Source organism: Micropterus dolomieu, linkage group LG06, assembly GCF_021292245.1.
Source record: "Micropterus dolomieu isolate WLL.071019.BEF.003 ecotype Adirondacks linkage group LG06, ASM2129224v1, whole genome shotgun sequence".
NCBI lineage: Eukaryota > Metazoa > Chordata > Actinopteri > Centrarchiformes > Centrarchidae > Micropterus > Micropterus dolomieu.
The window spans coordinates 20,365,055-20,379,703 of record NC_060155.1 but is presented as its reverse complement, the minus strand read 5'-3'; the positions used below and the strand labels follow the sequence as shown (position 1 = coordinate 20,379,703).

Sequence of the window (14,649 nt, the reverse complement as noted above, 5' to 3'; positions counted from 1 at the left end):
TCAAAGATGAAGAAGTGGCGAGGTTGGTCATTAATTAGCTAATTTACTTGTGTAGTTTACATCTCTGGTTTTCTGAAAGGTTGGGTTTATTAACTTTGCAGTGTTATTGGCCGATTACAGTTCTTGTCTGCCCTTCCAACTGTTGGAAAAGTTTACCATTTTATTAAGGTGTACTAGTGTGCAGGCCAAGAAAACCTTGCTTCACCGGGAAGAACTGCACTAGTGGATGTACTGTCACATCACAATTCCTTAAGTATTGAAACATACAGGTACTGATTTTCATCTGGGGACTTGCTGTAGTGTACAGCTGAGTTTTTGTGTGCCTTCTCTACACCCAGCTCTCCTTGTGTTGCAGCTTTGTCAGATGGAACATAAAAACAACATGGCTGTTTTCATCTTTTGATTGCCAAAAAATATATAGAACATTTAAAAAAAAAAAACTACCGGAGATGCGAGTGTGTTCCTTCATTTAATAAATGTTTGTGCACTGTCAGGTACAACAGAGCAGTGAGTGGTAAACACAGATAAAGCTGCTGCTGTGAAATTAAAGCTGGATTATTTCAGGGCTGGTATCCTGCAGAGGGAGATAAAGAGCTGCCAGGTCTGGGGTGGGTGTGTGGGGGTGTGTGTGTGTGTGTGGGTGTGGGTGTGTGTGTGTGTATCCATTTTCACATCCTTTCCAAATCCTCCTATAGAGTATTTGATTAGTGATTGCAGTTAATTCAGTATTTGCTGCCATACAACTTAATTAAATTATTTTTACAACTACTTATAAGAATACAGAAGGTTGTCATATTGTCACACTCTGCCAACCAGAATGTATGTCGTTAATAGTTTCTCTTATTGTGGCAGTCACTGTGTTGCTGCTGGGAAAAAAGGAGGAGCCCAGAGAAAGTTTATATGAGCCAGTGCTGACACTCAGTGTTACTCATCCTTGCTGTTGGTCATCAGCTAGTGGACTCATCCCCGTTAATCTCAGATTGTTTTCCACGTAAACGCTTCCTGGTTTTTGGGCCTCTGACTCAGATAAACCTGGAGGGTGTCCCCTTTGGACACCTTTATAGTTTAAGCAGGAGCATTTAACCTTTAGGACTCAGAGTTAACTGCTCTGAGGCCTTTTTATGAGGTTGTAACGAAAATATTGTGCCAACTATAAAAAACAGTCCAAAAATCCCAAACTGCACATATAAAAACATGTTGTTGCAGGAGTTATTTATTTGTAAGTCCTTACAAGATTATTTATCCAATATGTGGCTAACACTGCATTATTTCAGTTTCAAATTTGATGCCTGTGCTGGTTCTGCTAATTACCTCAGATCCCTTAGGGTTGGATGTCATGATGAATCAGTCAACCACCAAAGTTGACAGCCTTCTCTCTATGTAAAATCCTATGAGAAGAATTTGATTCTTTTACAGTGCATACAGCATAAAAACCAGAATAGGATTCAGCCTGTGGATCCTTTCAATTTGTGTTTGGATGTCGGGGTTTAGATCAGAGTCAAATATCACTAATCCGCATATTTTTAAAGGGACCCACAAATTAAAAACGTGCTTTGCTTTTTGTCGCTTCATCTGGATGTTTGAGCTTCACTGTACAGAGTGATATATGAGCAGAGTTTGACTCTGGAAGACTGTTTTCATGTTTATCTGCTGAAAGGGCCAAAGTTTAACACTTGTACTTAAGAGCTCGATTTTGTGATTTCACAGACAGTTTCGAGACATAAAGTGTCTTGAAAAAACAGCATTAACATATTCATAGATTATGATTTTTACTTTTTTTGCAATTCTCTTTTTATTGATTTACATTTAAACTTCCATCAGACATTTTATCTCCTCATACATTTTTCTCAATTGCACAGAATGGAGGTTATTTATTAGGAGGAGTACATAAGAAACATACATAGTGTAAATCTTAATGATAGTGACCCTGGCAGTTATGGCAATCATAGTTAAATAAATGATTATGAGTTTTTCAATTATAAAACACAAATTAGAGTTTTTTTTAGAATATTTTATAGATATTTAAGAAATTTTGTGCTATTTCAGCCTTTATTAGTAGAGAACAATGCGGAACTTGGGGGTTGGTAAAATGCAACAAAGTTCCCCCTCTCAAAATGTGTGTCCCTATCTAAACACTTTAGAGGCACCATTTTGCTAACACCTATCAAAATACAGTATGTGATAAAGCACGATGAAAACGTGCAATGGCAAAATATGGCTGAAATCCCGTCAGGTTGCAGAATCTGGTGTAACACCAGACTTGAGGTACATTAGATATACATGAAGATTTCTCAGAGTTTTTAAATCTTGTGGGGAAATATCTAATATTATATGTATGCCCAATAAAACATAGTCAGCATGCCATTAATCAGGGCATTAATTAACATATTTTCATTCATTAGAGCTGGAGTAACAGCTGTAGAAAGGCGGAACAACACAGACAGTTTCTGATAACAATACATGAATTTACCTGTTGGTACAGAAACATTACACCATATCATCTCCATTCTTCCCTCACACACCAGACACTGCACCCATTTAGTGTAGGTTGTGGATATTGCTGATAGACCGTATTAATCCACATACAAAAGACAAAATCATCACGTCCCGTCTGAAGCACCTGTCCTCAGTCAGGCTCTGGAGAGCATCACTGACGGAAACTTGACCTTTCCAGGGATCTTAACAGGGACACATAATTCAAAAGTCTGATCAACAAGGCCGCTGCCATTTTTATTATGTGGACAACACTCAGTTTATGAATGAGGACCCAGCGTTGTTGTCCACACCAATAAATATCTGTGACACAATGCCATAAGCACAGATAGCCCCTTGTCTCTGAGACATATGGCGTGTGATGACTGTGTCCCTGTGGATTATGTAATGCAGCAGTAAGTCTTCTCACTGAGGTGTGACATGTCATGCCCTGGCCCCAGTGGAGAAGAGTCCAGTGTTTGTCCTGAGGTTTCTTCATAGCAGCACCTCCTGATCTATCTGGCTTGGCAACTCAAAGTAAACTCAAAGTTATTCAGTCTGCCACAGCTTTTGTTTGCATTGCAGCTCTGGTTGTTTGTTCAGCATCTGAATGATCCTTTTGATTTGAACTATGCGGATTAATATTAAATTGTTGACAGTCTTTCTGAGGTGCAGCCTTGACACAAGTACAGTTTTGAGGCACTTGTACTTTGAGTTCAGTATTTATATTTTATGCTCCTTTACTACTATTTCATGGGGAAATATTGTACTTTTTACCCCATTATATTTACCCGAAAGTTATCATTATATCTTAAAATATGTTGCACATGATTTTATAGAATAAACTCTCCAACAGCCTACATATTAATGCTTCAACAATAATCTAGATATTTATGAATGTACGGCATTTTGGAAGAGGCCATTCTGAGTACTTCTAAGTTTGAGAGCTCTAATTAAAGTATATTTTGCTGATAATATGTAATTATACTTAAGTACAAATCTCAATTCCTAAATTGTATTTTGAGAGTATTTTGACACGAATGCATTGCTGTTAAGAAAAGAAGCTGAGTGCTACCCCATGAGTACTTTAACTTTTAATACTATACCTAAATGTTTGCTGCTTATACTTCTGTACTTTTCACAGAGGTATTGCTGCTTTTACTAAAGTAAAGGACCTCAGTACTTCTTCCAAAACTGATGAAATGGCACATATCTAAGAAGTTAAAATTCTTAATCTGTAGTGAAGGATTTCCTTTGTCTACATATTTTAGCCTAAATTTAAAAAGTTGTGCTACTCTGTCCATCATAGGCCTACTTTACTTTTCATACTGTACTTAAATATTTCCGCCTGAATTAGGAGGAAGTCTCCATTATGTAAAAGTCCTGCTACAGAAGTAGGCCTCCTGTAGCAGGACTTTTACTTGTAATGCAGTACTTTTCACAGAGGTATTGCTGCTTTTACTAAAGTGAAAGACCTTAGTTCTTCTTCCACCAGTGATGAAATGGCACAAGTCAGGATTCTCCATCTGTAGTGAAGGATTTCCTTAGTCTGCAGTCTGCACATACATTTAAACACATTTTAGCCTGACATAGGCCCTGCTAATCCATCTATAATATTTTACTTTGATATTGTACTTACATGTTTCCTCCTACAGTAGGAGGAAGCACTCCATTATGTAAAAGTCCTGCTACAGAAGTAGCACTCACTTCTGTAGCAGGACTTTACATATAATGGAGTTCTTTTCACAGAGTTATTTTATTGCTGTATCACTCAAGTAAAGGACCTCATTACTTCTTCCACCACTGATGAAATAGCACAGAAGTCAGGATTCCCCATCTGTAGTTAAGGATTTCCTTAGTCCGCACATACATTTGAACATATTTTAGCCTAAATTTGAAAAGCACCCCGGCCTGAGATGAATTTTCGTCCATTTTTGTGTTTACCACAGGATGGTTTCAGGTCATTACCATGAGGTAAGGCCAGCCTATATGAAGTTTTGGATCACGTGTGTGTTAACTGTCCGAGCTGAGAGCAGCCCAGCGGCAGCAGCTCCTCTGGGCGGACTCTTCCACTCTCACCACCGCCTCTTTCCCAACTGCACTGGGACAGATTTATGCTCCAGCTTTTTTATTTATGAGCGCCAGTCCACCCTCCAGGAGCCCGCTAGGACGGTGTGACCCCGTAAATGAAGTGTGGAGACGACATGGGAAGCCCTGTGAACCCGAGATGACCGATGATTTGGTCCAAATAATCACTACTTTTTTGTCGCCAGAGAGGGAAACTTGAAACAGGGCTTGCTTTTGGAGTTCCACCTCCCCTCCTCTCTCCCCGTAGGATTTGATTCAAAGGCGAAAACCAAGATGGCCGCCGATTCCGTGCAGGTAGGAAAAGTTGACAACTGTTGCGAAAAGTGCGCAAACTTTCTCCAGAGGTTCAGTTATAAGTCAGCAAAGCTGTTTTATTTAATAAAGTTTAGTCGCTGTGAGTGGAAAGTGTTGTAATTTGGGTGAAAGGCCTCTGTCTGATCCCAATGGGTTGTCTGGGAATTATCCATGGATTGAGGCCTGGGAAACAATTATCCAAAGTAATTTATCCTGAAATATCCAAACTTTTTAAACCTGTGATTTTGTGCGGGAGCTGCTGTGATAATTAACGTTTTTGTAACTTAAACAGCCTTTGTTGTGAAAAGTTTGAACGTTAGTGTTGCTGTAATTCAAGTCAAATAAGGGCTGTTTAACGTTAACTTGCAGCTCTGTAGCCAAACGTCAAGTTAACTTGCGCTACTTTAGGAAAATAAACACTGTCTTCTGTGTACCAGTAACTCTATAGCTTTCATTTGAATATGTTCATCCTCAGTGTGAGTACAGTGAAACATTTTCCCATGTTTCGTAAAGGGCAAGTGTTCACTGGTTTGCTTGACGTAAAGTTTTTGTTTTTTTTAAAAAACACGTTACACAGACCGGGATATAGTTAGAACCTGTCACCAGCGACGTGACATAGGTCAGAAATAAATGTCTGTCCTGATCTTCAAATGCAGGTTTTTACATTTAACACACACACACAAAAAAGGGAGCAAGTGAATATAAGCTTTACACTCATGTCTCATTATTGTCTGAACAGCCGTGACTCACTCACTAATGTGGTTTCACTTGAGTGACGTCAGTCCTGAAATACATATTTTCTGATTAAAATCTTAAAATATGGTCCAAGAGGAACAAACTCATCCAGGACTTTATCTAATCAAGTGCAGCCGAGCATGACTTTAGCAATATCCCTCCTGTTAAAGCCAGTCTGATTACTCACGTATTATTATTGATCTTTACAGGGAGTAATGGGTTACAGGAGAAACCAAAGCTAACATTTATGAGAAGTATTTCTTATTAATTAGATGCACAGGGCTGGTGCAGACTGAAACTGATCTCTAAGGCAATGATCTGCTTGTCATGACAGTAATGCTGTTGCTGAACCAGTTTAATCATAAAATGGCTTATTATATTATTATACATCTTTATTTTATTCACTAAGCACTGGCTATGCACTATAATTCTCAGTCTGAACAATTATCAGCTGATATAGGGCATATTATTTTCATTATTGGAATTACATCAGAAAATTATATTTTGGCAGATAATTTAGCCAGTAAGAATTAAACAATACTTTAACATGCACAGCTGCTGTTGTCGCACTCATAATGTCATATTGCTGTACCTGGATAGAGCCACTTACTGAGGGGTTTGGTTTTTTTAATACTTTGAGATGTATGATTTGATATCTTATGTCAGTCCATTTGATTTATTTTGAATTGTTTTTGTTTTAATAAAATTGATGTCAGATTTGATTACGTCAGAGTTATGGAATATTAAATTATAAATCTTGCTGTACATGACATCTTAGCCTTTCTTAGAAAGAATCTATCATGCATCACTATTAAGCACAGGTGTTTGTGTGGATTTATAAAGTTAAATTGTCACAGTAGCCCATATTATACTGAGTCTAAAAATTGTAAGCTGATGGTGTAGGCATGACAACCTGTTTCCTCTTGAGTATGAGGACATAAATAGATAAAGATGTGCCTTTATTCTCATCACAGTATTGGTAGGTTTTATAATCAAACCAATCATTAAGCCAGTTCTGGGTGGTGTAAAGTTGCACTGTTTTACTATCAGGGCTGGCTCATAATGGTTGACATCACAATTGGTTACTTTAATTTTCTGCCAGTATTAATGTATATAATGATGTGGCGAATGGATAATCAGTGCAGTGTCCACTGTTCTGTATTACATTTTTCTTAACACACTTAAAAACAAAAGCATCAGTAACAGATTGTTTTTAACAGAGTGCGTGGGATCACTAATTCAGACGGTATTTTGTAAAACAGTGAGTTCACACAATTTCAGATGTGTAATATAATTTAGTAGCTAAATGATTTAACAAAAACATGATTTATGTTTAACAACATAATATGTAACAACAGTATATTTTCTGTCACAATATCCGTTTAGGTGCAAAATGAGATCATTTACATTCACTGATTAGTAGAGTCTGACCAATATGGGATTTTTAAGACCGATACAGATTTTGGTATTTGAAGATTTTAAAATCCTATATGCCAATATATTGACCAATATTATTTTTTTCCCCCTTCTTTTCAAAAATACATAACACATGTTAGGGATAATCTTTGTTTATGTTATGTTATAACATCACAAAATGCTGAATAAAATATAACAACAAACTAATTAAAGCTTTAATAAATAACAGTCAAATGTTTAAAACTACAAAAAAAATTTAAAGATCCATAAACTAGAGAGTACTACTACTAATGAACATTAAAGGAAATGTGTATGTAGCCTATTGTATGGGCCTGCTAAACAGAAACTATAACTAAAAAATACTAATATACTACATCTACTATAACAATAATAATACCATATCTATAACTCATGGCATTACAATTGTTGTATATTGTTATAATGATAAACACGGCTCTCCTACATACGAAATTTGTTGTCGTGCAGTAGGTATTACCTTACACATAATCTGCCACTATGACTGACTTTTCAATGTAGCATATTCATCTGTAGTTTATCCCTTTACCAGCACGCTTTTCATTTTATCCAAAGCTATGAGAATTTTTCAACCGTCATCTATAATACAGTGACCCAGAGGAAGCGCTGCTGTTAATTGCGTCTAATACTACATGAGTGTCTACAACAAGGACTTGCAACTTTGTGATGTCTCACTAACATTGCAGATTTAAAGGAGGATCTGGATAACGTTGTGGCCTAGGAAGCCGTGTTGTTCAGCTCACGTTTATTTACATGTCCCCTATGGTTTAATCATTTCCGACACACCGACTGTAACTTCTGTAAAAATTAATACATGTCTATTTGGACTGGATGGAAGTGGAAAGTTACACTCACCTGTCTGTTTCAGCTCACATACCCAATACTTCTGAAACAATCTGGCTCCCTGTTTGGTCTGTTGAGAGTCTGTTTGTTAGCGTAACAATATGCAAGCCCAGCCCTGTGTTGGGTTCCTAAATGAGATCGTAGTGTATTTTGCATATTTTTAGTGGGGCTTAAACTACCACCTGGGTGTTTTACTTTCACTATGCATCTATGTTTAGCTAAACCTTAACATTTATCACCATAGTGGTTTATATGGAGTGTACCCAGATCAACTCAGCAGAGCAACAGGTGCTTCAGTACAGTTTTTATCGCTCAGTCTCTTTTGTGACACTGTAGCATTAGTTTTCTAGTCTACGCACAATAAATCTACTGTTTGTCCGGCTCAGAAACGAACATTAACATTGACCTGAAGTGCAAGATGTTACCTACAGTTTGACTTGGCATGGGATATGTCTAAGGCTTGTGCGAAGGCTGCATTTGTTGGATCTGCTGTTTATTAGCCTGTGTTACTATTTTTGGTCGCGGCCAAAACTCCTCAGCCAGCTGCGGGGTAAGACGGCCGGGTGTCAGGTTGTAGGCTGACATAGGCTGACATAGGCCTCACGCAGAAATGGCAAGGCCTTGGCTGGATAGTGCCCTCAACTTTTCCATTGTCCTATTGTCTGAATGAAGCACTTGTTATTGGACTTGGAGCTTTCAGGCTTAAAGAGCAAGTTAACCTGCTTAAACTTGAGGCTCAGACGTAGTGTTTGCTTTTACCTCACAGTTTCCTTTCATGTTTAAGGCATTAAAGGGCTCTTTAACAAGTTCAACATGTGTAGGTAACAGTTATCTGTTGAAATAATGTTATCTTAGGAGTATAATATACATTATATAAATATTATCAAGGGTTTTTATTAAATCCAGGTCCTAGATTTCTATAAATATTATTGTTTTTATTAGGTAGGTAACCAACCCCTGTTTTTTCCACCTAATAAATGAAGTAGCTCTTTCATTTTTGAACAAAACTTGTGGCTGAAAAAAGCTTTTAGTGACCACCTTTTCATTTGTTGTGCACCCTGAACATTTCACAGAGCAGCTAGCAGAGCTGCACTGACAAGAACAAGTTTCCTCCATCCATCAAAAACTGTATGCTTTGTGGAACGAGTGGAAACATTTGCTTACAGTTCCTGCTTCACTTGTCTTTGAACTAATAAGTCTCGAGTCTCAGTGTGGCGTCATTCCCCGGGGCCCTGACAGTGCACTCAGGCAGCAAGAAATGATAAGGGCCGCACAGGTAAAAGACCAACTCAGGGAAGTACTGCACTTGTAGAGACACAAGAGGTGAAAGCAATCCTGCAAATGAGTGTGCCTGCTCTCTTTCTTTGGATATAGTTTCTTTGTTTGATCTCAAATTAAAACGCAGACCATGCGGGGTCTACCAGCTGATTTATTTCCACCTTATCAGATCGGCTTCGCATGGATTTCCTTGCATTGTTGCACAGTAAAATGGGCCCATTGGGGTGTCCTCATGCTGTCCTCATACCACGTTGGGCAAACACAGCTACAGTGCAAACAAGTTTTGCAAGGCAGTGAGCTGAAGAACAGAGCTGCCCCTCCTCTTCTTCTCCCGGGAGTTGTGACCTCCATTTTACCTATGAGTCATCAAGGAGCCCCTGCGCCAGGATATGTGCAAAACTATAGTTTCCTCTTAAGTGAGCACCTATAGAGGAGAGTGGCGGGGGGTTCACAAGGGTATGCCAGAACTCATGGAAATCCCTCATCTTACCAAACTCCATGACGTATTTTCCCAACGTAAATACATCCGGCAGAAGTAGAGTAGATGATTTCAGGGTTTCCCCTATGTAACTGTTTTAGCCGATCATGAAATTCATAATCAATTGAGTTAGAAGATGACGGCCTAAATAATAGCCGCTAAATGTGATGGATTTTGCTGCCTATAATGTGGCCTCTCATCTTGTAGAGGAGGTGGATGTGTTTGAGATGAGGTGGCCAACCTCTGAAATAAAACACTGTGGGAAACCATGGATTTTCTGTGAAACTGTGGCATGGATTTAGGGACAATACAGCCGGCGTGGTGCTTTACTGGCTTGTGTCTGCCAGTGACAACCTTTCAGGGTTAATTCCCCAATGAGCTCTTGTGTTTTTTAAAAGCTTCGTTTTCACTTGTAGACAAAACACACTTTCAAACAACACCACTCTCTACTGTGTTTTACAGATGTGGTGGTGTCGTTCTCCTCCTCCACCACACAAGTTGCTTTCCGGGGGGGGGGGGGAGGCCACAATAGAGAGCCAGTGTTAGCCAGTGTTTTTAACTTGAGTTAATTTTAGACACAGTCCTCTCCCTGGAGTGAGATTAGGGCCCGTTCTGGTCTGCTCTGACCTCACAGAGTTAGAAGCTAAGAGGGATTTGGCTGTCGCTGCTCAGACGGTTTATCTCCCCTGTTGATGTCAATGGTCTGTGTGAGAAAGAGTGCACAACAAGAGAGCTGCACAACATCGGATACCAGCGGAGTGAATGAGTGTGGCTTCGGACCAAGCCTCCTGTCCATGCAATGATAGCTTAGCTGGCCAGCAGAACATGCATGGACTAGTCGGTTCATCTGATCTAGAGATGGAGTTGGCTGAAACCAATGAAGTTATGGTAAGGCAGAAAGATTAGTAAAGCTAATTTTTACCATCCTTTTCTTAGGCAGTTGTAATTTTAACAGTAGCCCACTGAATCAAAGCTAATTCCACTAAGAGTGTTTGGTTTGACTGCTTTCTTTTATAGTAAAGTCATAATGGCTGAAATGCAACAAGCCGCAGATCTTGTGGTAGTCACAGAGGGGTGACGTGCTGTTTTTCACATCTCATTAGGCCCATGTTCAAGAATGGAATAAGCTGAACACTTTAACTCTAGCACGGTTGCTTTCAGAGGGAAGCGAGTCTCTTCTTTCCCTTACATTTTACATGTTATATGTGTTGGTAATTTTAGTGAGTGCACTTTACATTGATCAATTTTTCCAAAACATTAACGGTCACAGATGTAAAATATCAAATCATTTGCATAGCTAATTGAACAGTTGTCAGTAAGGGCACGCTTTTGGCTACTTTGGTTTGTAATTTTGGCCTGTTTGAGCTATGATGATGTTGTCGCTTCACAGTTTTTCCAACTTCAAATTTAAAATTGGAAGATATTATCAAACCTGAGAACTTGGATTGGTGAACAGTGTAATGAAATGGAGTAAACTGATTAGTCACAGTCCTCAAGATAGTCAGACGTATTCTGTGATCAACTAGTGGAACGTAACCGGTTCACCACTGCATTCATGATTAACTTTAACGCTGAAGCCATTCAGGAAGTGCCTTCTAATCCCTCTTTAGTTAAGGTGACGGCTTAAAGGATGCAGGTAAATGGTGACTGACAGCACAGTGAAAACACCACATACAGAGGCCAGCTCAAGTTCAAAACGCACCACTACACGGGGGTTGACCTCAGGATGCTCAGGCAGACTGTATTAAATCTCTGAACCTCTTGTTTAGTAAACATATTTTCAGTGCATTTAAGTCATTATAACTTCAGATGCATTTTGAATAAGTTTATTGTAGGATTTGTAAATGATCACCTGATGTGCAGGATCAAGTCAGATTGTTATAAACTCAGTGATTGCTGGGATCAAACTGTCTGTGGCTCCGTCTCTGTTGTTATTGGTTCCTTGCTGCTGTCATGAATCAGAAGAAGGAGCTTTATTGCTAAGTAGTGTTTTACACATACAAGGAATTTGCTGTGGTGATAAGGTGCTACACGTAGACAAACAGACAGTCAACATAAATAAATGTAGAAATATATAAATATGGAATGGATGAACAACGTAGCAGATAATATACATGTGAGCAGGCACTTACGACAAAATGGAAATTCAGGCATTTTATATGTAGTTTCAGCTGTTTTGAAACAATGTTGGTGCATTGCTTTTTTTTACCCGTCCTTGAGAGTTCATATTGCTGAGTCCTGTTGGTTAAACTACTCAAAAAAACGGCAGTATGCACGGTCTATTTGTTGACTGAGTCACTGACCTCTGTATGTCCTCTCCTCCTTACTCTGTTATCCCATTTTCCTTCTCCTCCTCCCTTGCTGACCTCCTCTCAATTACATTCCTCTCATCTCGTCTTTTTCCTCCTCCTTCAGGGGGACGCCAGAGGCCAGCTGGTGGCGGAGCGACTGGGTCTGGGACACAACCTGGACCTGTCCGACACCATGGTCCAACAGAAGCTGGACGAGATCAAGGAGCAGATCCGACGCGAGATCCGCAAGGAGCTGAAGATCAAAGAAGGTGCAGAGAACCTGCGAAAGGTAAAATCACTTTGTTGTCCTTCTCTCAAAGGGGCACTTTGCTGATTTAGTATTCATTGTTAAAATCAGACAGGCTATATTCTGACTTTTATCCTGACCGAGTATGGGTTATTCTCCAAGAACACTGGATCATACATTTCTGCAGCCAGTAGCATTTTTCCTGCCTGGTAAACGCTCATGTTTTTCAAACTCCATGCTGCCAGTTTGTAGTCTTCAAGGCCAAGCTGACAGTAGACATAACACAACTGTTCTTGCCAGGGTAGTGCTCCCAATGACTATTAAGATGACATTTATGATTAAAGTTAAGAGTTTGCTTTTAAAATCTTATCAGTTGTCACATTTTTTTTTAAGTCTCCTCCACTCCCCTCTCCTCAGGTCACCACAGACAAGAAGAGCCTGGCTTATGTTGACAACATGCTGAAAGAATCTAACAAGAAGGTTGAGGAGCTTCACCAGGAGCTGCAGGAGCTCAACGCCCACATTGTGGTCAAAGACCCTGAAGAACTGTTAGGTAACAGAAACACTACAGCAAAGTAACTCCAGAGGATTTAGTAAATATTAACCAACTTGTAAAGTTGATACAAGCTAATGTTATATGGCCAATTGCAGTATCCACATTGCAGAGGCTGCAATTTTTGGATGTAGATAAAATGCGTGAATAAACAGCATTATGATGAAGTGCTGTAGAGCCGCAGAGATGCCCCTGCCTACAAATCTTGTTCTCCAGATCTGGTACAGACTCCAACAAACGTCACATCATCATGATTTTTATAGTTTTTTTTTTCATTGAAAATAAAAATTGTGATGCAAAAACAATCATTCCAACTAATTGTAAATCATATCGTTACATCTGTCAAAAGAATAGCAATAATATTTTTTCGTGCAGCCCTAGTACTAATATATATTTTAGTTGTGCACTTTTACATCAGGTACATGTTCCTTGTGTTTAAGCATTGAAATCTAAGGTTAGTTACATCATGCTAAAATTATAACTGAAAACTTTTTTTTTTGTTTATTTGTTTGAAAATATTAATAGAGATGCAATCAAAATTAGTGGGTTGACACGGGCAACAGAGTATTTGTATAGAAGCAGGGTCTCTGTGTCTTACAGTCACATTTACATATGGTACAATCTCACAAAACGGCAATGAACATCTCTTCCACATATTGTCATTATATCCATACTAGCATTTTTTTTTTTCCAAAAGCAAAGTATCGCTGAGTAAATAATATTGGCAATGTTGTGTCAGAACAGCACCTATATGAGCACACAGAGCACCCTCAGTGTTTGGAGGTGACTCACTCTCCAGAGGCCGACATTGTTGCATTCCACATTCCTCCGACAGTTACAATGAGCTGTCGATTGTTCCCCTCCGAGGCTGCTGAAAGCCTGCTCCTGTGCGTTTGTCGAAAACAATGGAATTGGAGAGAGTTAACCACAACAGTGGCGTGTGTGCATTCAATATGGTTTTGTTACAGTAGTTGCCTTATGCAGTATTTGTTGGTGCCGAGGGTCTGGGTAAATGCAGGAAGAGAAGGAATGGTATTTGTCTCCCTGTTGCCATCACGTCCCCCCGGTTCAGTTGATATTAGGAAGTAGATGAGGAGGTGTGTGTGTCCGTGTCCTGGGGGAGGGAAGGGAGGTTGTCTTGGTAAATGGTTATCTTAAGTGGGAACAAATTTAGCCTGACTCGGTGACACTCTATCTGATGAACGAGGGTTTTCTTTTTAAGTGACGCGACGCCAGCGGAATGTCGCTGGCTATTGCAAAGTGATGGAGAGGCACTGAGGGCAGCTCGGCTCCGCAGTCATGAGACGGACTTGTTGAAATACATTTTAGTTCTTGAATCCGCAAGAGACAGCACTCTCTTCCTGAATTATTAGGAAGGAGTTGCTCAGCCTCTGTGAGCAGCCAGAATGTGTTTTTGTTCCAGGAGAAAGTCGAGGGGACTCTGGTTATTCTCCGCCACTCAGCTGAGGCCAGAAATGGACCGACTTGCTCTCAGGCACCGTCTGGGAGAAGCAGCAGCTCTGACGCCAGGTTGCCAGCCAGGTCCCTCTGTCAAATATGATCCCATTCATAAAGAGGCTTACCCCAAAGTCAGCGGTTTACTGCCTGAATACCAGTCCAGTGTGTTTTCCTTCCAGTCATCATATCACATCTCAACTGTCAACCACCCCCGCCACTTTTAGGTCCAGCTCTCCAAATCGTGAGGCAATTGTTTAGAAAGTATTGTTAGCATGTTTCTTGCTGACTTCTCATCAGATACAGATGGGGTTAATCTGAGGGAGGGTTCCCCTTGTCAGCTGTCCAGCAGTGACATCAGTCCTGCAGCTATTCAGCTATTCCTCTGTCAGCGTAGCTCAGCCTGGAGGGTGGGGGTCCTTGAATTCTTGGCTCGATGTGACCTTGACTAACCCCCCCCCCC

The 14,649-nt window shown here is 39.8% G+C and overlaps 1 protein-coding gene across 1 annotated transcript in view; it reads left to right on the top strand.

The window, feature by feature from the left end:
• The first annotated feature begins 4,516 nt into the window (after positions 1 to 4,516).
• Positions 4,517 to 14,649, top strand: part of pkn2a (protein kinase N2a) — a 31,635-nt gene continuing 21,502 nt past the window's right edge. Inside the window, exons 1-4 of the mRNA XM_046052028.1 lie at positions 4,517 to 4,854; positions 12,056 to 12,220; positions 12,596 to 12,753; positions 14,155 to 14,320. Of these exons, the coding sequence (XP_045907984.1) occupies positions 4,834 to 4,854; positions 12,056 to 12,220; positions 12,596 to 12,753; positions 14,155 to 14,320 (510 nt within the window). The 5' untranslated portion in view covers positions 4,517 to 4,833. The remainder of the gene's footprint in view (positions 4,855 to 12,055; positions 12,221 to 12,595; positions 12,754 to 14,154; positions 14,321 to 14,649) is intronic.